The following is a 27933-nucleotide window of genomic DNA, read 5'->3' as shown; positions in this document are numbered from 1 at the left end:
TTAACTTAGCCAATAAATGTGAAACTATGGTTGGAACTTAACTTTTAGATTTACCCACATCTGAAGTGCCATTTCCTAAACAACTTGACTTAGGTCAGAAAAGAAAAACACACTATTTCATTCCAGTTGACTCATTGCCTCACAAGTTCACCGTAAAACAAGTTGCTAAGAGGTGGTGCTGCGCACTACTGCAACATCCCTTAAAGGACGAGGGGGCTGAGTAAGTTCACTGCCAACTGACTTCATTTCCCATAGTGCATCGTTCGGTATGAGGCTTGGCTGGGTAGAGAGAACAGGTGGGGCAGGTTTCTATTGTTACCACGAGTGATGTGAAGAGGGCAGGACTCAGGTGAGGAAGAACAGGAAAAACCGATGGGAGAAACTCGGTGGGAGGAACTGTAAACAAATGTTTATGTGTGTAAGAGAGCGTAAGAAAGTGCCTGGGACTGAAGACTGCTGTAAAAAGGACACATCTTTTCACTACTACTAACAGGAAGATTTTTTTTTTCATTTTTATTTGTTCATATTTTTTCTTTGGAGGGGCAGGGTGGAGGATTACTGGAGCCTGTCTTACAAGATGGGATGGATTTTTATGTCATTTGTTGCCGCGGGCAGTAAAGTGGGTCAACACCTGAGAAGGAGCTAAAAGGAGAAGCTGAACTGAGACCGCTTTTGTCCCGCTGAAAGAGCACAAGAGAGGAAGGACAGACTAAACTTTCTGGCAATACTAAAGAGGAAGAATGCATAACTGGACAGGAAACACATTCTTTTTTGGGGGGGGGGAATATACACAGAATTAGTTGATTTTTGCTGCTTCTACTATATTAACCACAAACTAATTTGGTGATAAATATTCTCCTTTAGCTGTTGCTGCTTTTTAAGTATCATTTTGGGCTCATTTTTATGCCTCTAAAGATAACTCATCACCTTTCAGCTACCAAAGGTCAAACATTCCAAGAGATCGACAGATCAGCTGAAGGAGGGATCATTTCCTCTACTCACACTGAAAACGACGCATACACACTCTCACACACTCCACTGCACTCCCACCATGCAGGCACCGCCACCTGAGCACGATGACACTTTTGATTTCCTGTTTAAGATCATCCTCATTGGGGACACCAACGTGGGGAAGACCTGCGTGCTCCAGAACTTTAAGTCAGGGGTTTTCTCTGACAAACAGCAGAACACCATCGGAGTGGATTTCACAGTGAGGACGGTGGATATTGAAGGAAAGAAAGTAAAGGTAAGCTTTCTACATAGCAGACATACAGGAGACATTAAATTAAGGAGTATAGATCTGAAAATGATATCGGCATAAGACTCAGCAGTGCTGAAATATGTTAGTAATACACATGCGAGCTATAATGGAAAGTAGAGATTCTACTTTCTACTCTAATTTTATAAAAAAAAAAAAAAAAGAAATTGAAATGAACGGCTCCCAAATTCATTTTCCCTGGGCTCCACATTTAGGAGACCTCTTTTCCAAAGGAGTTTCCTCAGTGACAGAATAGCAAGTGGCAATGGCAGTTTGACTCGGTCCAAAACAAGCCCGACAGGCTGCTGGTATGAAGAACCGGCCCATCAGGTTCCTCCCTTTGTGCCTTTGTGATGGCACAAGTAGATCATGGGCTGATCGCTCATGTCCTGCTCTTGCGCTCAAAAAGGAAGTTGTTACTTTTAGAAACTTTCATTTTCTACATACAAAAAAATAACATCGTTTCATAGTGTTTTTAAAAATGTTGTTATGGTTCAACGTATTTCATTGAGATTTTATGTGATGTGTGATGTGGCCAGCGCACAACTATGCATTACAAAGTTTTGCTTAACTTTTAATATTTAGGTATATTAGGGTAAAGAGTGCTGAATAAAAATCCACACCTGTCTTTTCAGGTATTTATGTGTAAAAAGGTTAAAAAAACCCACACATTTTCTTCTCATTTTACATTTTACGTTGCTTTGAATGACCATTTAACACTGATTCATCAAGTTTAAAAAGGATGAATACTTTCGCAATGTATTTGCAAAATAGCTCTATGTGAAGACAAGGCAATCTGTGATGAAAATTTGGGAGTGTTTTCCGTATTTAATCTTTTGATCTTATCATTGCAAAGAAAGAAAAAATGTTCACCATCAAAAAGCATTTTTGATCTAACAATAGAGCAATATTTTACTTAACATTTATGTGGCAAAACAGGTGGAATAGAGCAAGTCAATACAAATGAATGAGTTTGAGTGGCTTCAATTGGAAACATCTAGATGCATTGCATTTTACACAAACTAATTTTGTTTCTACGTCACTCTGCAATTATTAAAACTTATTAATAAGTTGTAATATACATGAACTGCAGTTCATGCATGTAATTGCATGTCATTATTCAAAAATAATGACATGAGTATTTTTGACTACTCAAGTGTCTGTTTCTTTTTCTTTATTTATTTTTTTCTTTTTATTACACCTTATCCTACATACAAAGGAAAGCAATCAAGTTTTTACTCCACCACTAAATCTCAGACTATTCAAACCTGAATTTACTTTCAGAAGACATGATAACTTGTATCCACTAAGTCGTGGCGTATTGGAAGGGGCTGGCCCGTTGAGTCTACACTGGTTGCTACAACGCTGCAAAGGTCCCCTAAATCCGTGGGGAATATTCTCAGAGATAAGGGCTTGGGATTCTCCACAGGGAAACCAACAGGCCTCCCCTGCCTACCATGTATATGTTTGTTGCTAACGCCCTCTGTAGTTTACAGGCTGTATAAATTGTCTACATATAAAATTATTAACTCAAAAGCCCCATTATTGTGGATCATTTTTGACAAACTCAAAGCAACATTTCCAATATCCTTGTATGCTTCCTGGCGGCCTCTAGCTTCTCATGATCTCAGTAGTGATCATTAAAGAAGGAAGAACAAGGTTTCAGTTAAAGTTTATGGATGAGACCATAATAAATAAGTGTCACATGGTCATCACCGGTTCCAAAATCAGGCAACTATAACACACAGATGACAAGAAGTGCGTTACATATTTTGTTGAATCTTTATTTATTTCAACCGGAGCAACATTTGCCTCAAAGCTGTGTATAACATAAAGTTATATTTAGTTTTCCTACAACAGTTTTTCTTGTATAGTTAGAAGCATTTTCCTTTTGCATCACTGACAGGTTACAACATGGCAGAGGAAGTGTTGGTCTGACACTTCCTGTCTTTGCCCTCATTTACATTTGACAGGTAAAGTGGTCTGGGTTCAGCCCAGGCCCGTATTTTGGGTCTGGGTTTGTTTGTTTCTGTTTGACGCTGTGCAACACTAACACTCTCATAAAAAGCAGCACACAATTATTTTTAGGTGGTTATTTTTGGCTACCTTTAAGTTACCGTAATAAAAAGAAAAAAATAAACACAATTAAATCATAGTGTCTCATGTTTGTTGCCAACTTTGTTCAGTCACCCTCACAAAAGTAAAAATCCCCTTAAATCCTTACATTTTCTTGTGTGGATTAAAGGGGCAGACTCTGTCTTTTAGTGCTGTAGTTGGCTAAAATTTGAGCCTCTATGCAAAGTTCTGCATCATTTTGCGGGGTTAAGAAAGGTGAGGTTTAACTGACTCAAGACTGTCACAAAATTATCTCTATGATTTAGGCAAATTTAAAAATCTAAATTTTCTAACTTCTCGAAGCAGCAAGCTGTGCTAACACCAGCTTCTCTGTGAACAAGCACAAAAAGAACATGTGTATTTTTCTGCTTCCTGACCCTGTTTTTGGGAGTTCGGTTGCTTTATCTTTCATCCTCGGCAGCCCCCCAAACACAGGCACTAATGGGAGTTCATAGATTTCTGGTCCTCGCCCGAAATGATGCTTTTTTCATAATTATCTTTGACAAAATGGTGAAACTTTGCAATAATTTTAACTCTTTGTAGTGAAATAATCGTGAAAATTGTTTTCTTAAAGGCATTGCTGATTGATTTTCCCAATATGCATTGTGTTCATGTAAATTTCAAACCACCAGATGAATGACTCTTTCTAGTACATGAAAGCCTTATTCGAGCATGAACTTACTCTTGGACTCATTATTTCTCTGTGATACAGATGCAGGTGTGGGACACAGCAGGTCAGGAGAGGTTTCGGACCATCACTCAGAGTTACTATCGCAGTGCTCATGGCGCCATGATTGCCTATGACATCACACGAGGCTGCACCTTTGATTCGGTGAACCATTGGATCAAGGAGGTAGAGTTGTATGGAGCTGCCAATGTACTCTTGGTACTAATAGGTGAGTTGGATTTTGACTTTTGTAGCAAATTAAGATACCATGCATGTAGAGAGCAAATTGATTGATTTTGATCTATGACTTTTTATGTATTTGGTTGAAAATATACCATGCCACCAAGGTCCATATCTGTTTACTCTAAAAGAAAAGAAAAGCAAGAGAACATAGCATAACAAAATGATTTCAAAAGAATGTTTGATTGAACTTGAACCATACACGCTTGTCAATCCCAGACGTCAGCAGGATTATGTGTGCTGCCAATATGGCTTCATGTCCGTCTCCACTTAGGTAACAAATGTGACATGGAGGAGGAGCGGGAGGTTCCGTTCGAGAAAGCTTGCAGTCTGGCAAAAGAAAAAGGCATACTCGCTGCTTTGGAAACATCCGCCAAGGTAATGCTTTCAAACACGACCTAGACTCTGTAATTTAGGTTGAATTTTATTATTATTATCATTTAAAGCATTTCCTCTTTTAGGAAAGTCAGAATGTGGAGGAAGCCTTCTTGATGATGGCCAGGGAGCTGCTGTCTCGTAACGGCCTCAACGTCCAGCAGGATAACGTTGAGAACAACGGCATGCCTCGGATCCTCCTCAGAGAGAACTCTCGACCAATCAGTGTCAGCGTCGGCGCCTACGTTCCACCAGAGAAAGAGAAGAAGTCGTGCTGCTGACGCAGAGAAACTGTGACTGGAGATGCTTGAAGGGTTTTATTTATCGGGAATGCTGATGAATGGAATGAAAGAAAGCAGAAGGATTCCTGGATGAAGATCTGTGAGGCATGATATACTGAGTATCTGCCAGAAGGCAGATGTCAAAGAGATGGTGAAGAAACATTCATTGTATTTGATCTGAGAGGAATGCTGATGAAGCGTCTTCACCAGAAAGATCTGTGATTAGTGTTCAGGAAACGCTACAGCCAAACGATCCCCTTTCATATCAACTGGTCCATGCTGCTAATATTTTTCTAAATTCAAATAGTTTAAAGTAAATACATTTACAGCACTGGAAGTCTGACAGTACGCTAAGTGCTTGGGGTTTTTTACGATGCGATTTTGTTCAAATTAAGTTGAAATGTTTTTGAAAGAGGTTTTTTTTTTTGCCTATGTGGTGTCTCTTAGTACCACCGTGAATTTAAGTTTCCAAAACGGCTTGCCATACACAAAGCTACTGTGAAATATGTCTGAATTGATTTCACGACGCAGCTGCAAAAAAAGCTGTGAAAATAATACATGCCATATTTGATCATGAGTAGCTTTCGGCGAACTCTTTCAGCATGTCAGTAAACTCTGACCTCTGAGGACAAATATGACTTTTCTAACCCGTTGACCACTGAAGGGACAATGTCTGAACACTAGATGGTGCTGTGCTGCACCTCATGATGGAGCTGCTGTTAGGGTTGCTTTTGCCTTTATATATATATATATATATATATATATATATATATATATATACATAACAGATACGTGATTTGAAAGAAAAAAGTATCCAAATAGAAACAGTTTGCCTCAAAGCCATTTTCCGGAAAATATATAATATATTATTACAATGAGGTCATCACACGAGAAAAAGAGGTTATTACTTTTTGCTAAATCTAGCTTTGCTTAAGAGATTCATACATCTATGAATATTTGCTAGACTTGGCCATGTTTCATTAATAAAATTCAGAGATTTTTAATTTTGTTTTATTTCCCTTTGTATAACTTTGTGTTGGCCTGTCAAAAAACATGTAAAAGCATTGGGGAAAATGTTATACAGGTGGCAACTGTTGCTAATATGCACCAAATCTCCCTTTCCAGCAAGCATTTAATGAATCATATCGGTCTTGGCTATGAAATCATTTTTGTGCTTTTGATTAATACACTAGTTAAAAGTGGAAAATGGACTTGAAATGTATCCGTGAGGCAGAACTACAGTCAATACCCGGATTCAGAGGCCAAATGACACAAAAAGCTTGTTTGTAATAGACCTAATGTTTCCGTAATAATTCCCGTGCAGTATCACATCACTATAATAAATGTTCTGCTGGTCAGTAGAGCTCTAGGCAAATTCTCAGTAATGTCCTTGTAGGACAAGCTGAGCCAAAATCAGCTTCCTGTCATTTCTCATGGTCGAGCCTTACGCCCAAATTAAATATGTCTACCCATAAAGTTTGCTATTAATCACTCCCGTTCCTTAGGAAAACAAATAATCAGAAAAAATAGACCAAGTTTATTTTCAGAAAACAGGCAGAAAATGACAGATTAACATGGAAAAAAAAGGTGAAATAAACTAACAAAAAAAAGTACATATCCCAAGCCCAAAGTTACTGTAAAAGAAAAAAAGAGAGTACCTTCTGATCACTAGGGTTTTGCAACCTAAACAGTCTGGATTTGGAATGAGATAAATAGAAATTTAGGTCTCTTTATCAATGCCTTGAAAAACGTCAAAACTCGACAATGAAACAGATGAACATTAAAAATAAAATGTCAATCATCCTGCATAAGTTTTCCATTACTTAAAAATGATATTACCTCTGAATGACTTCACCCCAATTTTGTGCTTCACATTACTTTTTCCTCAAACATCTAATTGCCAAATCCCACTTTATTAATCTATGTTGACCTCTGACCTGCATGTCAATCGTCATGTTAAAATTTCTCTCAAAGTCTAACCACACCGGTCGATTTTAGCTCAGCCTGATGATCTCAAAACCATTCTCCTTCTTTTCTTTTATGGGCTGGGGTAGAAGCTGCCCTTGTCCCTCGCCCATATCCCCGATCGCCTCATTCTCTGACCCTCCTTGTCCTTCCTGCCCAGTGTCGTTCCCCTCCGTTGGTTTATCCACAGGACATTCCCCGTTGTAGGTTTTGACGTATTCTTCCACTCGCCAGCCCCTGAACTCCAGCGGCTCAGAGCAGACCAGGCCCGTGTACGAGACGCTCGGGTGGTGCTTGAGCCAGTAGACCAAGTAGTGGATGTTGTAGTCGCAGACCCACGGGTTGTTGTCCAGCTTTAGCCTCCGTAGGAAGTACAGGTCCTCCAGCACGCCGTACTGGAAGTAATGAAGGCTGTTGTTGGACAGGTCAAGGTCGCGAAGGTACAGCAGGCCTGCAAAAGCAGCTGAGATGGGAAATATGCAATAAAAGTTAGCCTGATTCACAAAGTACCAAATACAGTTTCATTTGGAACTAATTATACACACTCAAACACAACCGTCAAATGTATGTGTAACTCCTGCAACAACACCTTGTGTTAAAATGTCTCCCCAGTAACTGAGACATTTACTGGGGAGACAGTAAATGTAAATTTAAAATCTAAATCGGTTGATTTAGATTTTAAATCTAAATCAACCGATTTAGATTTAAAACATAGATCGGTTGAACACTGAGCATTTATGCAGAGATGATCTGCTAGGACGAAGTTTGCTTTCAGTAAAAGTTGAGTCTTTGTTTATTTGTGTCAAAAGCTGCCAGTCGAGATGGTTTTGTGAATGTGATAGCCTCTGGATGTTTTCCGCGGGAGGTCATTCAGATAAGTCTCACTCGAGTGGCTTTGAGGCAGACTCGGGACTATTTGAGAGATCATTGCTATCTCATGACTGACTTTGGAATTTTTCTGAGAAACGTTTATTATCCCTGACACCTATTCGCAGCCTTCTGCTTGTCGTCTGCGTTCGTTTTGTGGGTCATTAGAGACCTTGTGGATGGATTCTCCAAAGGAATAAAAATAAGCAATATAACAAGTGAATATGGGGGCAGCGTGGCTCACGTACGGTCAGCAAAAGAATGAAGATGAAGACGGTTCATTTTAGGATGAACAGTGCACATAATGGCCGGAGGTTTCTCACTGACACCAAAAGTAACAAATTTTTTTAGAACAACAAACCAGTCGGCACATGAAAAAGGCCAGATTACATGAATAGAATAACAGACAGTGACTTCAAATAGGGATAATAAACGTCTTTGAGAGCTTCTAGTCGGGTGACTGGTCTGCTTTTCTCAGAATGCGCCTATGAAAACATGTGCAAGTGTTTAGAGTGGGCGTAAAGGGACGGCGGAGACTGTTTCTTGCTGTCCATCAGCCTCCGGTCCTGCTTTTATCTTTACAGAGCGGAAGGGAGAAAGAGGAGGAGGTGGGAAGAAAACTGGAACGAGAAGACCAAGCGTGATAGAAAGCCGGGGGAAAATTAAAAACTTCGCGGAAATTGCAAAAGACGTAAACGGCAAACACTTTCATTTTCATGCTAAGGTCTGAGAAATGTTGAGTTTGTTCAGCTGTGTTTAAACGGCACGGGTAAACGGAAGCGTAGCAGAGAGAGAAGGAAGAATGAGGGGTGTCCTCCACTTCTCCTGACTCATGGAACCGGTGTTCCCAACCCAGTGACTGTTCCTTTGGTTGTTGAAGTCACCAGAACCAAACCAACTCCTGTTGTTTCCCCAGAGGGTGAAATGAACTTAGCTATTTTTTAATCATTACGAGTCGTAATGACTGATCTGTAAGTCAACCAAACTTGCAGCTTGGCATTTCATCACCGGGAGCCCCTAACAGTCATGTTTCATCTCGAGTCAAGGACAAAATTGGTGTTTTTTTTTGCTGCAAACCAAAACTTTCCGGCGCAATTCCAACCCCACCAAAAATAACTGGATGGATGTCGACGCATTCACTTGTAGCAGTCCATAAAACGTCGTGGATTTGCTTTTATCCTCTCTCCCCTTACCCACCATGGCTCTCTGGTCATCCTCCACTTGAAAAGGATAAATAAACAACCTCTTAAACATTCACTCCAAATGTGAACATGATTAGAAAGGTTTTTTTGGGGGGAGGATTGCGACCATATGTCTCGGAGTCTTACAAGCTCTCAGAATTAAATGGAGCTTCTTCCATTGGTTCACAGATTGCTTTAGACACGCTGGGGCGAGCCGCGATAGATAGCTTGCACGTCTCGATGGCTAAAGAGAAAAGCTACAAGCGTTTGTGGCAGGATTTGCCTGCCGGGCAGGAGAACTTGAAGCCAGAAATGGTTAGGCTGGTGTGAGTAATGGATCGGCTTACTTTTTAGGAATGTCTCTGCTTCTGTGTTCAGAGAAGATAATCAGACAGAGAGAGAGAGAGAAAAAACTTCATAAGATTACCAAATTCTCACTTTGTTTTCTGTTTGATGCTCTGATGGTATTAATTGTCAATTATTTTATCTAAATAATGCATTGGTGCATAAAATCTGTTCATCTCCATTTAGGAGATAGAAGCGCATCTACGTGTTCTATATTCCTTGTCACCTTCATACGTTTAGTTTTTATTTTAATGCATTTTGTGCTATGTCTATATCCTAACCCTAAGATTTCCCTTGTTCAAAATAAAGTTGACATAGATGCAGGTCCCAAGAATCGTTCTAGTTTTACCTACATTTCTAAAATGTTTGAAAAAAAAAAAAAAGTTTGGTCGACTATTTGTCAAAACTGCAATTGAAAACGCCTGAAGAGACTTATTCTTTCTTTTATTGTCTCAGGAGTTGAGTCAGTTGGGTGGTATGTTGTTGTTGCTTATTTCATTACATAAATAGCAAAAGACTGTATTCATATTTAAAAAGTCACACACCTTACACACGCTCGGAGGCTGGTTTAAGACTGGTTCATGTCTGATTTCTTTTTATTAATGTCAACGTAAAATCCATCAGAACTAGTTTGAGATTCCAATTCACCTGCCTGGATTTGTTGTTGAATAGCCTGAGAAAGACGTACAAAGCTGTGAAGAGCAGAGAAACCCATATCTCTACAAAAATGAAGACTGGTCTGTCAGGATTCCATGCTGCTGAGTCGTTCTGGAGGTCGATTTATTGATCCTAGATTTATTATTATTCTGTGTTCCTTCGTCTCTTTCTTTCATCAGATGTTTAGTCATTGTTTTCTTGGTGATTCTCGTCTATCTCTTGCGCTGCTCTAGTTTATTATGCTATGTCTCATCATCCTTTAGTGTTGGATTCATTTCCTCGTCCCTCCTGTAGTCTCCCTCGCCCCCTGGCCATTTTCTCTCTCTCTCTCTCAGTCTGTCTACTGCTGTCTCGCACCTGCAACCTGTTTCTAATCAGGCGTCTCCTCCTTGTTCCTCATCAAGCTCCTCGGCATATGTAGCGCTCGTTTTCAGTCTCTCCTCCTTATTACCTGTTACTTCCCATTTTTATTGTGCTGACTGTTTCCTGTACTCCGGCTCCCCGTGTTCTCTCTTTTGTGAACCTTTTTTTTTTTATTAAACGTTCATCATCAACTTGCCATTTCTGCCTCTCTGCATTTACGTCCAATTCCACCACCAATCATGACACAGATTTTCAAGTAAGGCTCAGGGGATAAGTCTTAATCAATCGCTATACCAGACGAAGAGACTTTAAAGCATCCAGCACAATAAATTCCTCGAACATGTACGGTACATCTGTCTGTCATTCATCTTTTGGGTGGCGCTCATCATTTTTGTGTTACCTGTGTCTATGTGTTGCAGGTTGTTGCTGCTGAGGTTGAGCAGCTTGAGTTCTTTAGACAGCAGGAATTGTTTGGGCCTGAGATGCTTGATGATGTTATTGGACATGTCCATCCCCACTATTTCCAACGGCAGCTCCGGTGGAATTTGGTTCAGATCTGTGGAGGGGAAACGAAAAGAGGACTGTTGAAGGAGAAAAGGCAAGGACGAGAGAGTGAACAGGTCAAACCAGACCTTGCATTTGTCGCGAGATGCAAAGGTGCATTCACATTGGGTTTTTGAAATCAACACCACGTCTCCCCACTGATAGATTTACAGCTAGGAGGCAGATGCGCAAAACACATGAGGTTGGAGCGGAGCCCGAAGGGAGGGTTGGAAACTCATTCAGTCTGGATCTTATATGTTTTCAAGATGTTTTGTCGGTTGTGTGCGACCTTTTTATGTGTTCAAGATGGAGCGTGTACAACATTGCTTGACTTGTTTTTTCCCCCCAACTGTCCCAGCTTCATACACACTAATTTGTCTTTGATAAGATTGTGACGGGTGATTTTCATCTTCCTTGCACTTGGAAGACGTACATTTAACAAGGTAACCACAAAGCTGTGAATGAAAAGGTGTACATGTAACATGCTCTGACAGTAAATGTCATGTGAAGCTAACTGCATATGTGCTTAACATATGGTGAAAAACCTCATGCCAAAAAAATGACATTTTAATAGTTTATGAATTGGTTTTGTGGCTCCTACAGACATCACACTTGATTCACCTGTCAGAAGGAAAAGTAAAATGGAGAGCGTTAAAACTGGATGTAACATATGATGTGTTTAAAACACCGTAGGTGGCCTGATTAACTTGTTTCATCGTTTATCTCGGAAGCAAAATCGTTGCAGATGAGAAAAAAACATGCCATGCATTTCAGAAACACTAAGAGAACTGCTGTACATTTTACCTCAAATCAACCACCAGCTAGAAAGTTTTTCTTTTAGAATTGCATTAGATGGAAAATACATAAATCTCTAAAGTGTGCAATGTTTGAATTAAATCTGAAGCAATAGTCTTTGTAGAAACTGATTATATTGCAACCGATACTGCAGTTTATTTACATCTGGACTTTTATGGGGACATCATATGAAAGGATTTTAACTCTGGCTAAAATCCTATTTTCAGTTGTTGACCGTGAGCCGTGATTCGCCTACCAAACGAAGCATCCCACAGCATGATTCTGTCACCACCGTTCTGTACGGAGACCATTGAATTATTTTGGTTTCACTTTTTAACAAGGCGCTCCTTGGAGTTGTTCTATCCAAATAAAACACTCTGACATAAATGCTTGTAATGCTGCAATATGTAAATGGATTCTAGGAGTATGAATTATCGTGCAGAAGTCTTGTATACACTCTTTGTTATTTATGTGGGTTTCCTCTAAGTATTAACTTACACAGAGTTTACACAGAGCTTTGCAAAAAAAAAACAACAACAACAAAAAGAATGCTTATGGGGGCTTTTATGGAGCAGATGTTGCAGTCTCTATCTATTTGCTTTATTACAACAGATGCTGCAGCCAGTTATCTTAAAGCCCCGTTACAATAAATCACTTCTAGTTGAAGAGAGAACAATCACATACACAAGCAAGACAAACATATATAGAGGATGAGGAGCCCCGTATTGAGGAAATGTACTTATTATTTTCCTCTGATGGTGTTAAACGCGCAGCAGGCGGACACATGGCGGAGGATGGGAACAGACTTCGCAGACTCTGTGGTTTCATGTTGCAAGTTATCGGTCCAACTGGGAGAGAATACTCCCCCCCGAGAGGTCCGAAGAGAATCCCAGCCTGCTTTTAGGTGTCCATGTGTCTCCAGTATTGTCTTAAAAAAAAAAAAAAAAAGCTGGCATTCAGTTCAATTCCAAACCTCCATTCCCAGGCTCTTTTTACAGACTTTAACCTTGAGCCAAAATCAACATTTTTTCTGTTTATGACACAAATGTGGTCCCATGTGTTTTGGAGCAATCTTCAGTATGTTGAATAAAGAGAGAACACAGGTCTCAAATTTTGAATGCTAGTTTATCAAAATTTGAGCCAAAACGTTACTACCGCAACTTGCAAGACATGCACTGACTTATCTTGCGTTCCCTTAATGCACCACATGTTTCGGCTTTACAGAGTTAAGCGCAACGCTTTCTACCTCTGTTGAAAGTGTCAAATGCAGCTGAATGAATGAATGACCAAATAACAGAGGAAGAGAGATAACATGTCAGGAAAAGTAAATGTCACTCATTCATAACTGGGCCTGGACTATGCTGCCGCTAAATCTGCTGAAGTCGTTAATCTGCAGAACATCTGTTTCACTTTCTGCACCAAAGGGAAAAATGATCCTTGGATGAAAACCCGCTGATCTTTCGCAAAAATGTTTCAGAGTGTCAAAGCGTCGCTGTTCATGTTCGTAGTTTGGTTTCAGAACACATTTTTGGTTTAACCTAATATAGAGACAAGATTCTGATTGTCCTCCTTGTCTCTGTTTCAGAAAAGCGCCTCTACAGAATCACGGTGTTTTACAGTTAGGTTTTTTAATGTGTGGCGTTTTCTGCCACACAGAATCTTACATTGTGTGTGTGTGTACCAAAACTAACTTCTTATAGCTTTCTTTTGTCACAATGCTGTGGTGTTTGGGTTTGGTTTTATTTGTGTCTGTATTTATGTTTATGGTTTAGTTATGTTCTTTAGATAGCTTTCATGATGCTACTTGTTCACTAACTGTCTTTAAAAAAAACTGGACTCATGATGCTGATAGAAAACTACATAAAGCCATTTATAAATTGGTTGATGTCTGAAATATTGGTTAATTGCTTACACTGCATTTTATTTAGGGTTTACCACAACAAAAATGGCAGAATCCTGTAAAAACAGCAAAAAAAAAAAAAAAAATTGAACCATTTTACTTTATATTTTCACTTAGTTCATATGTGTGTATTGGAGACTGAAATTGACTTTGGCGTTATTGCAATGTGACCAAATGTACAAATGTCGACCAATTGGCCGACCCCTTTAAAAAAATTCCAAGGACAAATGGAGTAGAGTGAAACTCTCTTGCTTAAATCCTAATGTAAAATGTTGAGTGATTTTATTGTCACAAAACGTCAGACACACAAAGGAAGCAGCAGGTGTTTTAACACGCTTCCTTTTACAGCACTGACTTGAACCTTGAGGGATTGTTTCTTTACCCGAAAGGGTGGCTGTGTAGTTTGGACACAGAAATCCCATTGTTTCATTTTAGGTAACGTTTAAGTAAATTGGCAAAATGAGGCATAATTGGACATGGCCATTTTAAAGATTTTTCCCGTGTGATTTCTGGTATGAATAGGACATTTAGATTTGAACTGTGAATGACTTTGCAAACCGTGAGTATGTGAGGACACGTAGTTGGCTTGGAGAGCAATGCAACTGAATTTCGAGGTAAATGCATGTTTGACCTGAACAAGAAAATAAATGACGGTATGAAAAAGCTTTATCATACTCAAGTTTTGTTGTTCAAATCAAAAGTATCATATGCAGCCCACAGCTACTCATAAAGTTGCACTTTATGAGCAACTTTGTCTTACATAACCCCCTTCATTTACTTTAACCACAGTTTTAGTCTCCAATAAGAAGCATATGAAATCAAGTGTGGTTTATATTAAAGGGACAGCCTCCAAACCAGGAGGGCTACATGAAGACAGAGAAAAACAGGAAGAAAGATATAAATCGTACTGGGAGATTCATTCACTTTCCTCAGGGTTTCTATTTTTAATATGCAAATTTATTTGAGTTAACTCTGACACGGGTCCAGTTCCCAGCGTCAAGCTATAAAAACAAAACGTTCCGGATGCAAACTGTCTGATTTTTAATGAAATGTCAGAAAAAGTTGCTTCTCAGCACACTGTGTGAATCTCATCTCTGCTGACGCCTATTAATAAGTACCAAAAATATTTTTTTAGTTCCATTCAAACTGGACAGATGGTTATGTTTATGCTTGAGGCATTGATTAGTGAAATCAAATTGAGATGCTTCCACTCAGTTTACATGAGATGTCATCTTTTAAATTTGTGACATGAGGTTTTAATCAATACTTAATAATTAGGTGGAACTAAATGAAAGATAACTTTCCCCCGTAGAAGGCAAATTTCTCAGTTATGTCATGGCATGCTAAAGTCTTCTGTGAGAGTTTAGTTTGGAAAACAGACAAGCAAAGCGAGGAGACATGTATGGGTTTACTTTCGATTTGAGCTGCGTTAATCACAGGCGACCACAAAGAGAAAAACAGGAGAGCAAATTACTGGATCAAAATATGTAAATCCTTCTAGAATAATCGAATCATCATTGTGCTGCATAGCAGCAATAGTAGGTTCAGTAAAAATTTGGACACGTCTCTGTTTGAGTGTTTTGCTACTGGTTCAAAACGGAAGCGGAATTATTACCGGGTATAAATAAAACTGAACGAGGCGAGGAGATTGATGGTATAACGACGGCGTGAGGGAAACAGAGGATCCTTGCAAGAGTTCAGATAAAGAACTGATTCAGAAGTCTCTGTAGAGAAAAAAAATTAATTAGGAAAGTATGTGAAACGCTTCCCTACGTGTGTACGCAACACAGATGGCGCTTTGTGTGGTTTCGGCCTGTGAAGATTTGCTCTCCGTGAAAGGGTATGAACTCTCCTTTCCTGGATGAATATCGAATCATAGACAGGCCCTAACAATTGTCTGTTCAAATCAATGGTCGATGGAAATAAGAGAACAGAATCTGTGCCTGTTCAGAAGTGATCTCAGCTTCGTTTGTGAGGATTAATTGGTCTCCCAAAGTTTTGAATGCGAGTCTCTTTGCGGCATTTGCACATCTTGTCCAAATGCAAACAATGTGTTGGTAGAAAATTAAATGCCTCATAAAGCAAAGCCTTTTTTTTCTGTTTTAGCATAACCAAAACAAATATTTGGGGAAACGATGTCATGAGAGCGTCCTCAATTAAAGCCACTGTTCAACTCCCTACTTGGCTTGTCTTGACTTAAATCAATTTGGTATTTAAGGCCAACTCCTTTATTTCATAGCTACTTGGTTGCGGTTCAAAACGAGATGAAATGAGCTTAAAATGCAAGGTCAAAGGGCTGCCAGTCACTGTTTGTTACAGAAATCAAACCAATCCTATTTAGAAACTTGACAAAGCGCTGGAAATAAAAACTGCAACATTTCTATGGGCACAGTGGTGCATCAGCAAAGTGCAGACATTTGAAAATGCACAGGGAGTTGATTTAACATTTCTTTTCGAGAAACATTTTGTGTCATCTCAACTTCATCCGTGCGGACATGGTGCTGCATGGTGTGGCATGAGATGAAAAAAATATATATTTGTAGTCATTGCTACAATATTTGTGCTGTATTTAAATCCGTGGAAAATAAGTGCAGCAATTATGTTGTTTACAAGTTTGTGGTTTTGTGGGTAGAAATCCAGCAAAACTGCTGTGGAAAGTGCTTTTTCACGGGAAAAAGCACAGTTGACGCTACATTTTAAACAGTCTTCAGCTTCCCCAAGTTGAATGCAGTTGTGCCTATCCGCCGTCTGCTGTTGTGTGGAGATTTTGAATGAACAGAAGATAAATCAGCCCAAAGAAATCTCCTTCCCTTCCAGTGTGGCTAGCACCCGGGTGAAGCAAACGTAATAAAAGCAAATACATCTCTGGTGTCTGACTGCAGCCATAACAGAAGACCCGTGTGCTCAATTCCATTGGATAAGCAAGCATGACTATGCTGTATGATGGGCTTCTTTTTTGTTTCATACTGCTGAGCTAGCCTTTTCTTTTATGTTTTGGTTGCACACAAGAAGTACCACGTTTCATTCACTGAGCCCAATATTGTTGGCTGGGATCCGTGCATGAACATAATATTTTGTCTATCCTCCATTGTATGTGCGTGTTTTTTTTTTGTTTTGTTTTTATAATGTGTTCCCACAGTAACGCAGACAAATGGACACCCAGAATTTCTCTCACCTTTGTGTGTGCAGTCCAGCAGGAGACTGGGATATTTGAGATGACAAATGGACACGGCGTCTGTCCTAACTATGGGACGCCCTGGCAGGGGTTTCTCCGGCCTGTTGTCCTCAGCACACAGGGAGTCGGCGTTCAGCTTTTTTAGCTTCTGGCCCTTCAGAGAGCGAGGCTCGGCACACCTGGCGTAGTTGCCCAGGTTTCGATTGCTGGGCACCTGCAGGGTCCTGACCAGGCTGTCGAGCGGGCAGCGGCAGCTCCAGGGGTTGTCGAAAATCCGGAGGTAGGTGAGGCGGGGCAGTGGGAGGAGGACCTCCTCCGAGGCTGACCTGATGCGGTTGTGCTGGAGGAGGAGGGTGGTCAGCTGGGAGAGGCCGCTGAACGCGTCGTCTTCGATCACCGAGATGACGTTCTGCTGAAGGTCCAGGCTTTTCAGCTGGGTGAACTGCTCGAACATGTTGTCCCGTAAAATCTGAAACATCAAGAATTGGTTGTTGTGAAACTGTGTGTAGAGAAATTAAGTAAAAAGAGAAGTCATCTGCAAGCCTAAGGATTGTTTGCAGAGGCTTGTGCTGAACTAGCTTGCTTTCAGAAAAGAAATGTATCTTTCTTTCTTGTCTAAAAAGATCACCATCCCTGACCCTTGAGGGAACCAATGATAATGCATCTAAACAAATCACACTTTCATTTTAGAGGGTGGACAATGCTACAAAATGTCATGCAAAATGTGAAAATACAGACAACAGTTTTTAGTCCTTCCACCTCAATTCTACGATCTAGATTCAAGGTGGAAGGACGCCACCTCAATGCCACATACCTTTACACATTACCCATGTGGCAAAGCTTTTATTTTCACCTCCTGCGATACACACATTCCCAACAAAAGCCCTCATGGCCATTGTCTTTTTGATCTCGGCTCCAAATAAATGGTGCGCAGATGGCTGAAAGTATCAACAAGCAACGCAGGTTTTATTTTCAGTTCAAAACAACTAACTCAGGAAAAATGTCCTGTGTTTTGAAGTGCAGAGTTAAAGCGAGTGTTCTCGGAAATTCCTCATTTAGTTTTAAGATCCCAACGCAACTAAAAAGAGCGTCTGCTGAATCGGCGCGGCGCTAGCCTCGCAGCTGCACCTTGTCCGTTTTGAGCTATTCTCTTGATCTTCAGCTCCATTGTTCTTCAACAGAATTAGAAGTTGTTGCTTATCGTTCGATTGAAGAGTGTGGAGTTCAGGATTTTCCGTTAAATGTGTGAAATTTGTGTTATCCTGCTTTTCTAAATAAGTTTTTTTTTTCTCTCCATTTGAAGTTGAAATCTGCCTCCACACACCTGAATCTTATTTCTGGCCAGCAGAAGATGTTGGATGTCTTTGGGCCAGTCCTGCTTCACGAAGGTCAGCTGCCTATCCTGGCAGTCCAGGTACTTCTCCCCGGCCTCCATGTACTCCTTGCATTCCTGAGTTTGACGCCTCATGACGCTGGCCCTTCCTCTGCCTCGCACACGACCCCCGGCGCCCCTCTCTGTGGCCTTTGACCCCGGGCCTCTCCGAGGTTCAGCTGACCCAAGGAGCAGCAGGAGCAGAACTACAGTAAGGAGATGCATGGCGGGGAGGTGAGGAGGATTCTCTGTTACTGGGTTGAAATGTTGGAGGGACACAGGAGGCCGGTCAGAGCTGTACACACAGAAACAGACAAAATGGAGAACAGGAGCATGTTAGTGAAAAGGTCAAATATTGTGTGCCTGTTGAAACAAAAGAGCAAACAGTGCAAAACACTTAAAAATGAAAAAAAAAAACTAAATTCTTATCGAAACTAATTTACAAAACAAGAATGTTTCTCTAGCTTCTCGGAAGCAGGAGAAATGCCTAGTTTTTAATTAGAAACAAGAAAATGTCGTAAACAAGGAGACCCAGCTTTACTAGAAATACTTTTAAGGATTTTGTAATGTTACACTTGTTCCTAACAAGTGTTTGTTTAGCTAGTTATTTATATTTGTCAGTATTTTATGTTGGATCTTTACTTCTTTGGGTCTTGATTTTCATTTGTGTTTGTGTTCTTTATTATTGCTTGTAAGATATTGCCATATTTGATTCATTATTACTTAATACTTGTTGCCATACAGGCTCATTTCTTTATGTTTAGTTTCTCAGGTTATGCTTGTGTTCTGTGTTTTGTATTTATTTCTCTTGGATTGATTTTTAGTCGTTTCCCCTTTTTGATTCTATGCCCTTTGGGCCCCTGTTCAGTTTCTTCTATGTTTTTCTGTCTATTTTTTATATTTTTTCAGTTAATCTGTTTGCCTTCTCTCACAGCTGCACCCAGTTTGTCATCAATCACACTCCTCGATATTTTAGCTTCTCTGTTTCTTTCATTCTCCGCTGGATTCTGGTGACATGCATGACATGGTTCAGATCTGTAACACTCATTATTATACAATTCTTTTTTAAATTTTTTATTTTTGAAGTTCTTCATTTTTGCCACAGTCTGACTTGAATTTGCGCTTTTGTCCTCTTCAATCCTGAATCTGAATCCTAGAGGTTCTTTCATAGATTAAAAGAGATCTTGTGGATATTCTGCATTAAAAGCATCTCTATCCTGTGTTAAGCATGTCTAAAGCATGACCAACATCCCTGTGAAAGATATGCAAAACCTGCAATCACATTAATCTTTTTGTGCAGTTGCGTAACAAGGTTTAATGAAAACATCAAAAGCAGTTTCCCTTTTTGCACACTCACTGCATAATACTTCACTTTTGAAGCAAAAGCATACCGACTCATCTAAAGTTTGCTTATGAACGTTTAGACAAATGATCTACACTGAAGATATTTGCAAACCCTAATAGTGAAGGGGATTTTTGAGGCAACCGTTAGAATAAAAAAAATGTTTGAAATACAAATTATGCTGTTGAATTTCTTGCCAAGATAAGTTTGAAAACCTCCAACTAAAATGAACTCATAAAGGATCATTTACCGCAGTTGAAGACTACTTTGGACTCCTGCTTTACTACCTCCTCTAGAACCTTTTAAAATCTCCCCCCTCATCACTTAGACACAGGAAACAAGACGATCGGTGGTACTTCTAAACACTGTATTTAACATGCAGAGTTAGCTTGTTATAAATGAAAAAAAGCTCGGAGGCGTTTTTTCATTTCACTTTCAAAAGCAAAAAAAAGACAAGATCGCCAAGGCTGTCGAGAAACAGACGCACATGCTTGGATTGACTCAGGCCAACTCCAGCAAACCACAGTCCTCTCACACAGTGGAACAAGACTGTCAATGCAGATGGTTTGCTTCCATTGGGAATAACAGACTGGATGTGTAAGTTACACAGAAACAGCTGAGAATGTATCTGTATGCACTTTCCATTTCTCTTAGGATTGCCCATCTGTCCAACTATGTCAATCACCTCAGTGGTTGCAGACCTCACCGTTCAACTCCTTTTCATATGAGCTTGAGTAGAATGAAGCTGGTATAAGATGTATTGTGTAATTTAAGACTTTTGGTGGTACAAACTCCAGTGTAGACAAAAGAGGCTGCATGTTAAATCTTGATTTAAGTGTAGATTTCTATTCTGTGAACACTGCTCTGGTTGTAGCACTGCAAGGGCAAAGTCTTCATTAACTAGTGGCAGTATGACCTTTTTCTTTGTTTGGAGAGGTCAGTGATAAGATTATTTACCAAAGCATTCAGACCAGAAAAGGACACTGTCACATTGCAGTAGTCTACAAAAATTCTTGTTTCTCTGCCACCCCTTAAAATTGTAATTGTACTCTTGTTTGCTGATTTACAAGACACAGGTCTGCGTCTTTAGCCAAATGAGGAGATGTGGTGCTATGAACGTGCCAGAATCCACCGGTTGCCTTTATAGGCAAAGAGCTGAAGTCTTTATCTGCCTGGTTTCTATTTTAAAGAATCTTCCATGTTGGAAGATTCTTAAAAAAAAATAAAATTAAAAATTAAGAAATATTTTATCAACTGTTTATGTATGGAATCAGAAAAATAGTGTTCTGAATCTAGTTTACATGGTATTCACCAACACGCTACTTCCAGTCCACATCATTTGTTTAAGAGGTTTTATAAGGATAAATTTGTTGGTACATTAAATTTATATAAAGTGTCACTTTCTGCAATTAATCTTGCAAGTTCAAAATGCAAGTGGTCTTAGTGTTGTACCCAACATCATTTATATTCTGTCCCAACACCTAAAACTTAAAACTGGTAAATGGATGCTGCATTTGCATGTGCGTTCTATGATTGTTGGTGCAAAATCTTTGCTTTGTGGCTAATAAGTGTTTGATAATAATTTAAGTCATCGGTGACATGAGTAGCAAATCAGCCCATAGCATACCACATCCTCAACCATACTTACATGATAAATTTGGCACTTAAGGAATACATTTACTAGGGGATCCAGTAGAGGTAAAACCCTGAATAGTGATGTTGGAAAATTGTTCAATGTTTCATCTTAGTGTGCAAAAGTAGCCACGTCAGGTAATTTGTTTTCCTGTTTTCCATTCTTGCATTCTTTTGACATTCAACCAATGTTGGGTACTGCTGGCAACACACACACAAGAACAATCTAGCCTTTCTGCACTGATGCTTTTCAGCTCCTTGTCTTTGTTTCCAGACCAGCAGGAATTCAAAGTCCTGCCAATGAGTTGTGGGTCTGCCCTGGGGTGTGTTCCCATTGGAATGAGCTGGGAAAACCTTAGGAGGAAGGAATCCAGGACACGGCCTGTCCAGATAGACCAGTAACTCTAAACCCTTGTTGCCCTCTTTAACGTGACAAACCAGAGTAGCTCCGTCAGCATTCGACGCTAATTGTCTCTTAGTGCAAGAAGGAAGTCACCAACTTCAAGAGAAAGTCACATCATGTTTTGTTTACTTTTTTTGTCATGCCTTTTTTTCTTATTTATTTATTTTTTTTACACATCCTTAAAATCACTGACCTATAACGGAAGTTCATCTTTTATAGCCACAGTCTTCAGTCTCCACTGCACATAGCTGTGCCCCAACAAACCAACACAGGCCAAACCCATCCATGTGGTTTACCCTAACCCAGTGGCCATGCCAAGCCAGAATTGGCCCTCTCAGGCTAGCATTAAATCCCACTCAATGTACCAAGGATCAGTCTATGCTGACCCAAGGCGTTCTCAGTTAAATAACCTCTTATATTGTAAACTCCTAGTAGGAATCCCTCACGGACCTGGTCAGGTATTTCCCCAGGAACTGTTTGTTGATACCGCCGACTATCCTGAACCAGAACGACGTTTGGACGTTTGGTCTGGACCTAAAAATGTGGTAGCAGCATGTCTCTCAGCTCGGCTGACAAAAATAAACCTGTGGGAAGACTGAGAAGTCTTTGTGAAACAGACAAAAAGGCTGGGGGGGAGGGGAAAAAAAACTTCCTTTGTGTATCATATTTATTTCTGAACGACAGCATATGTATGCAAACGCTCATGGAGAGAGGCATGCTGTGGGAAAAGCAAACAATGAACAAGAAGAAGAGAAAAATGGAACATAAACACAAAAGATGCTCAGTATGTTTCGTTTTGAACGTCTCAGTGAGCCAAAGTCATTTTCATCACCAGACTAAAGGATACATAGACAGCTTGCCCTCCACACTTTTTTTTTTACATGCACCATTTTGTTTCGGTCTAACTAAACTACTTTCTTATGCTTGTTTTCTTTCGTTTCTATCTTGTTTATTTCCTGTTTTGAAGCAATTGTTGCACATTCTTTCTGAAATTCTGTAGTTCTGTTAAAAGCCCTATATGCTTGGAATTGGCTTTTCAAAGCCACACTTTAAGAAAACTGGTATGGCTCTCGTTAATTACCATTTATAAGGAATATTCCTGAGCAACAAGAACACCGTGAACTTCACCTACAGTCATTACACTAGAAAAATTTATTTTTAAAGATGTATTCTGAATAAAAGTATAATGAACAAAAATACAACTTTTCAAATTACAGCTAATGCGATTTTTTTTAGCAGCTCCTTTTCTACTTTCCCATGTCAGCTGGCTGTGCTGCAGTGCTTTTGCTTGCTTGTAAGTTGGCAGAAAGGAGGAGTGTTTCATTTCATCGGATTTATTTTCTACAGTGACTGTAGAAAAACTAACAGATTGCCTTTGATCAGTGTACAGCTCTGGTGACGGATTGCAATCAATATTTTGTAAGCTTGTGAAAATTGTGGCTCCTCATCATCTGATGTCCAGATCTACACTGTTACTGTCTTCTGCTCTTTATACTACATGATCAAGTCAGGACATACATGATCTCATTCCTCTTTGCACATGCCAAATTACAGACCAAGCATGTCAAAGACACTCTGATTCTGGTTCCAAAACTAAGGGAAGTACCCTGAAAGAACCATAACTTTTCATCTGTCTAAATTTATTCCAGGAGTCTGGAGACTGCAGTTACTGACCGCATTTGTAGCCCAAAAGCTGCATCTAGATATGAGTAACCTTGAGAGTTCAGGCATCAAGCGGGAAGAGTTTGGAAATAGAAGGATCAGTGTTATGAGAGAGAGAGTGAGAAACAAGAAGGGGAGGCTATAAAAGCAAGAATCAGGGACTCCTTCTGCATGCAAAAAAGGGAGAGAGAACAAATTTTTGCTTCCATCCAAGCATGCTTAATCAATCTCTGTTATTCAGTCAAGCTGTTAATTGTGGGAAAGCAAACAGAAAAGCAATGAAAATTTGTAAGAATGAAGCGAAATTACATGCATGTCAGTTCAGCCTCCTTTTTATATTTATGTTAGGTAAGACTCCGTCACTTCAGGACGTCATGATTCAAAGCAGTCTCGAATTTCTTCTTATTTTTTTTATTTTAAGTGACAGACAAACACTTAAGAGTAGTTAAGACTTGTGAAGTGGAACAATAATCATGTTCAGAGATGTCCAGAGATGTTTTTCTCTGAGTTATTTATCGCCATCCATCTTCCCATCATGTCTGAATAGGTTTCCTCTTCTCAGCCCGACGCCGCCACCACCATGTTTCACTGTGAGAATGGTGTCTCATCTGATCAGGGCATCTTGTACACTGTTTGAGGTTAGCTGCACATTTACCTCAAGCGTCTTCTAGATTTTTTTTTCCTCCATCCAGCTTCCCCATAAGAAGCAGATTTATAGGGTGTGGGACTAACGTTTGTCCAAACAACAGGTTCTCTCTGCAGCCAAGCAGATTTATGCCTCTTGGCTCCCTCCTCTGAATATTGCCGCTCTCGCCTGGCCTGTCTGTTTAGGTAGACACCCAGGTCTTAGCAGGTTTGCAGCTGAGCCATGCTATTTCACGTCTTGAGTTTTGTGGTGCCGTTTATTTAATATTTTCTAACAAATCAGAGGCATTAATTGTACAGCTGTGTTTATAATGAGAGGAAATCTTACAAATGTGGGATTTACATGGCTGCAGTGAATTTTACATAGGGGTATTGGAGCTTATCAAAACACAAATGCATGCAACAGATTTTCTTTCTTTCTTTCTTTCTTTTTTAAATCTTTCTCTTTCTATTTATCCAGTGCTTTTAAGGATACAGAACATGTTCTGTGTATTAATAGAGCTGGGAAGAGAGAGTGCTCTTACATCCCTGAGAGCCTAATTGAAACCAGAAAGGTTCACCTCTGCAGCAGAGCGAGAGAGAAAGAAAGAGAGAGAGGGAAAGAGGGAAAAAAACGACTTAAAAACAGAAAATGACACTTGAGTTTTTCACTGAGGTTCAGAGGGGTCGAGCACACAAAAACAAACAGCGGAGGGTGGACTTGTCTGGTGAAAACATGCCAAAGTGCTTGGCTTTGCATCGAAATCAAATTTCCATTTTTCTGGCTCTGGCAGAACTGTAAATCTTGGCTCTTTCACGTCAGCGTGGGTCATTAGTAACCAACGTGTGCTTCTAGGTCCGGTGTCAGTCACTTAAGCACTTTAAAGACATAATTTATCTCCCTTTAGCTCGCTGTCTTTCCATCGGAGATCCTAAACCTTCCTTCAAGCTGCCTCATTAAGTCTCGTGGAGATGAAAAAGATCCAGACGTGACGATAAACAGACATGATGTCTCCCCTCTTTGCCCCCCGCAGCCGCACCGCTGTGTCGACCGCTTTGGCTCGATGCCAGACATCTGCGTGGTAAACACACGCAAAAAAAGTGCTTTCAAACCAACGTAGCTGTGGACGAGCTGAAGCAGCTGAATGCTCAGAGAAAAAGGGGGCTTCTGCTCTTTACAATCAGGGTAAAATTGCAAGTCAAGCAAGTTCTCCCTCCAGCTTTGTTCGGTACAGAATTCCAGAGTGAAACCACATGGCTCTTGCAGTTTCACCCAGCAAGAGCTCGGGATTTATCTGAAAACAACAAAGCGTCGTGTAACTCTCTAGGGTGCTGTAATGCATACGACTGGAGCAGCATGGGTTGGTTTTCCGCTTGGATTGTATCCAAAAACGGGAACACATTGAACCAAAATCTATTATTAATATTACTATTGCTCATATTTTCATTATTAGTATTATTATTATGCAAGAGGATAGTGTCAGCGAGCTGCGTATAGGATGAACATGAGTCATCTGGAGCGCACTCTCATCCAGAAATGCTCTCTTACAGTACGAAGCGTTTCCAATTGGAAAAGTTCTAACTCTGACAAATGAGATTCTCTGCTCCATCTGTCATGGTAGATGACGGATGGGTTAGGGTTACCCCGGTGTAATCGGGTAACCAAATAAATAGGCAAGTCCTTTTTACAACTCTTCACGTGAAAAGAAAATCTAGTTTAGAAATTCTGCAAGTAGGAAAGCAAATGCAAAATGCTTGTCAATGTGAGTTTTGGCTGCTAATGCTGGGGCAAAATGCCTCATACTTTTCTTTCTTTTATTTTTTTTTTTTTACTTGCGTCCACATTTCTTACATTTAAGTGTTTAAATTGCCTCATAATCTATTTTCAACTCCACTGTAATTAGTCAAAAACAATCCAAGACATAATGAAGCAAAAATCTTAAGATGAGAATAAATTGCTGTGACTTTGTATTAGTACTTGGAGCACTCAACACAAGCTGTACAATGCCAGCTTTCCTCTTTTTTTTCCCCTTTTTTGATTTTTTAAATTATTTTCATCAAGCTTGTTTTCTCCTGACAGTGATAATTACAAGATTAGCTGCCCTTTCAGCTGGGTGACCCCTTCAGCACACACTCCGGACGCAGTTCTGTGGAGTATTAAAGTTTCAGTCCTACCCGTGCAGGGTGAGAATCTGGCCCGGGTTCGTCTACTAGAACCTGCGGATCTCCGGTTGGTCCAGTGTCCCAGGCTCCTAATCCTGTCATGAGTGCTGCATCCAAGCCAAGAGCATCGGCCCGGGCTGCTGGAGCAGCTTGGAGTGAGGGACAAAAGACTGGCTCTCGTTCTATCTCTCTTTTGCCCTCCCTCTCTCCCTTCTCCTCTTCCTTTTCACCCACTCAGCTGGATCACACTGCGAGCTGTTGAGCAAAACCGATCCTCGTAGGAGCCACAAGGCTGTCTTTGGTTTAACATTACACACACACACACACACACGCACACACACATGTGTGGGAGGGCTGCAGCCCTTTATTGGTCCCCTCTGTTTAACCGGTGAACTTACTGCAGGATGTGTTGCTAACTTGCCTGACAGACTGAATAAAAGACAAATAAAGACCGAGCTTCTGGGTGGCAGAGCAGCCAAAAAAAAAAAAAAGCCCCTCACACAGACACCCCTCTTGTCTTGCGTGCATTTTGTTCTTGTTCTTTTCTTTTTATCTGTGATAACTCTTAAAAGTTTTGCTTTTAAGACACATTACACCTGTGTCCTACTTTGCCGGTCATGTAAAATCCAGCTGAAATACACTGATGATTGCTTTTGCATTGTGATAAAGTATGTAAAATATAGTCTAATTGATAAAATATGGTCAACTTAGTTGGTAAAAAATATTAATGATTAAAAAAAATTGCTTTGTTAGATTGAGAGGTTAGATTGAGAGGTTAAAATATGAAGCTGTTGGATTTTGATTAAACCAAGATGAAGTCGTAGTACTTTCAATTTATTGTTTTTGAATCTTCTCCATTTTTTTTTCAATTTTTAATTCAGTTAATTAATTCCAATGTCTTCTATAAATCCTACAATTTTTTGGAATGACATTTATTTTTGAAACAAGTCAACTTTTATGCATTATAAATAGTATTACATAACCATGTCTTTTTGTGAAGATGCAGGCCGAACCGAATTACTCCACTATATCTTCACTATTGAATGAAACAGTTTGAAACAGCTTTATGTTTCCTGGTCTTTGCTGGTCGGCATAGATGTAAAATTAGCATTTCGCCTAAAGTTCGCCATGTGGCTGCGAACTCTCACAATTTGTTTTAGATTTGAATTCCAAGTTCAGTAAGAGTTCAATCTCTTGAAATAACTGCTTTGACATTTTTATTGAAAGCGCTTTCTGACTTGAGCTGGTTACATTCCTTCCTTTCTTAAATAAGTCTGTTTTGCGCGAGGCAATAGAAGATGGCGGCCAAACTGTGTCAACCATTCACAGATGACATGAATGAGCTGCTAAGTTTGGAGCAAACAGCAAAGGAGTGTAACAGCAACTACTAAGGAGTATTCTGTTTTATATTAAGGGAGACAAGGAGCCCTGATAATCACCCCGTCTTTTTCCTCTCCTCTGCACCATTGCAAAGAGCAACGGCTCCATATTAGGATTACTGCTGAGCTGACTCTTGAAAGGGGTTGTTTACTGCCAAACGCACCAGAACAACTGCTTTCAGTAGCCGAGATGAGCCAGGACAGAGACTTGGGGTGGGAAAAGCCGTAGCTTGTGTTTTTCTGTGTTTGATTTCAAACATGTCCAAAAGCATAATGTTGGTCCTCTGCCAGAGATGAGCGAGACAATTGGCGACTATCCTTTCACATCGAGCTTTCATCAGTACATACATTAAGTGGAAAACTATCTCTATACCAATATTAGTACTCTTTTAGTTTGTTCAGTGTATTTTGACACCTACGTGAGATTGTTTCCCTTACCAGAAGTTGCAGTGTTGCAAAGCAACCTGGGAGGTTGAAAATCTGCCCAGAAGTCAACGTGAATCATCGTAATTGAAGAGCGGTTAACAGTCATGTCATGTAAACATAAAAGCAACCTTCTAATTACGACGAAGCCCTGCTTCCTTCGTGCTTAGTAAGCCTGAGTGGAATTTCCCCTGAGACATAAAAAC

The 27933-nt window shown here is 40.0% G+C and overlaps 2 protein-coding genes across 3 annotated transcripts; one reads left to right on the top strand and one right to left on the bottom strand.

Annotated features, from left to right (window-relative positions):
* Positions 1–310: 310 nt before the first annotated feature.
* On the top strand, positions 311–6478 carry LOC129375589 (ras-related protein Rab-19-like). Its single transcript, XM_055054788.1, has 4 exons — positions 311–1246; positions 4086–4269; positions 4555–4658; positions 4742–6478. Exons 1-4 carry the CDS (start codon positions 1052–1054, stop codon positions 4934–4936), a joined length of 678 nt encoding a protein of 225 aa, XP_054910763.1. The 5' UTR covers positions 311–1051; the 3' UTR covers positions 4937–6478.
* On the bottom strand, positions 6454–26181 carry lrrc17 (leucine rich repeat containing 17). Of its 2 annotated transcripts, none has more exons than XM_055054786.1 (5): positions 25938–26181; positions 18052–18394; positions 16728–17196; positions 10715–10870; positions 6454–7364 (listed from the first exon to the last, which is right to left on the bottom strand). In XM_055054786.1, exons 2-5 carry the CDS (start codon positions 18322–18324, stop codon positions 6931–6933), a joined length of 1332 nt encoding a protein of 443 aa, XP_054910761.1. In that variant the 5' UTR covers positions 18325–18394; positions 25938–26181; the 3' UTR covers positions 6454–6930. The 2 variants fall into 2 exon arrangements, with proteins under 2 accessions (XP_054910761.1, XP_054910762.1); XM_055054787.1 differs by lacking the exon at positions 25938–26181 and adding an exon at positions 21927–22179.
* Positions 26182–27933: the final 1752 nt, after the last annotated feature.

Source organism: Poeciliopsis prolifica, unplaced genomic scaffold (genome assembly GCF_027474105.1).
Source record: "Poeciliopsis prolifica strain line A6 unplaced genomic scaffold, Auburn_PproV2 SCAFFOLD040, whole genome shotgun sequence".
Classification (NCBI taxonomy): domain Eukaryota; kingdom Metazoa; phylum Chordata; class Actinopteri; order Cyprinodontiformes; family Poeciliidae; genus Poeciliopsis; species Poeciliopsis prolifica.
The sequence above is the reverse complement of the archived record's forward strand: the minus strand, read 5'-3'. Positions and strand labels throughout refer to the sequence as shown.

Coding starts and splice junctions, on each gene's coding strand:
- LOC129375589 (XM_055054788.1), top strand. CDS start 1,052: ATGCAGGCACCGCCACCTGAGCACGATGACACTTTTGATTTCCTGTTT. Junction 1,247..4,085: donor TTGAAGGAAAGAAAGTAAAG/GTAAGCTTTCTA, acceptor TCTGTGATACAG/ATGCAGGTGTGGGACACAGC. Junction 4,270..4,554: donor TGTACTCTTGGTACTAATAG/GTGAGTTGGATT, acceptor GTCTCCACTTAG/GTAACAAATGTGACATGGAG.
- lrrc17 (XM_055054786.1), bottom strand. CDS start 18,324: ATGCATCTCCTTACTGTAGTTCTGCTCCTGCTGCTCCTTGGGTCAGCT. Junction 17,197..18,051: donor TGGCCAGAAATAAGATTCAG/GTGTGTGGAGGC, acceptor TTGATGTTTCAG/ATTTTACGGGACAACATGTT. Junction 7,365..10,714: donor CCTGCAACACATAGACACAG/GTAACACAAAAA, acceptor TTCCCATCTCAG/CTGCTTTTGCAGGCCTGCTG.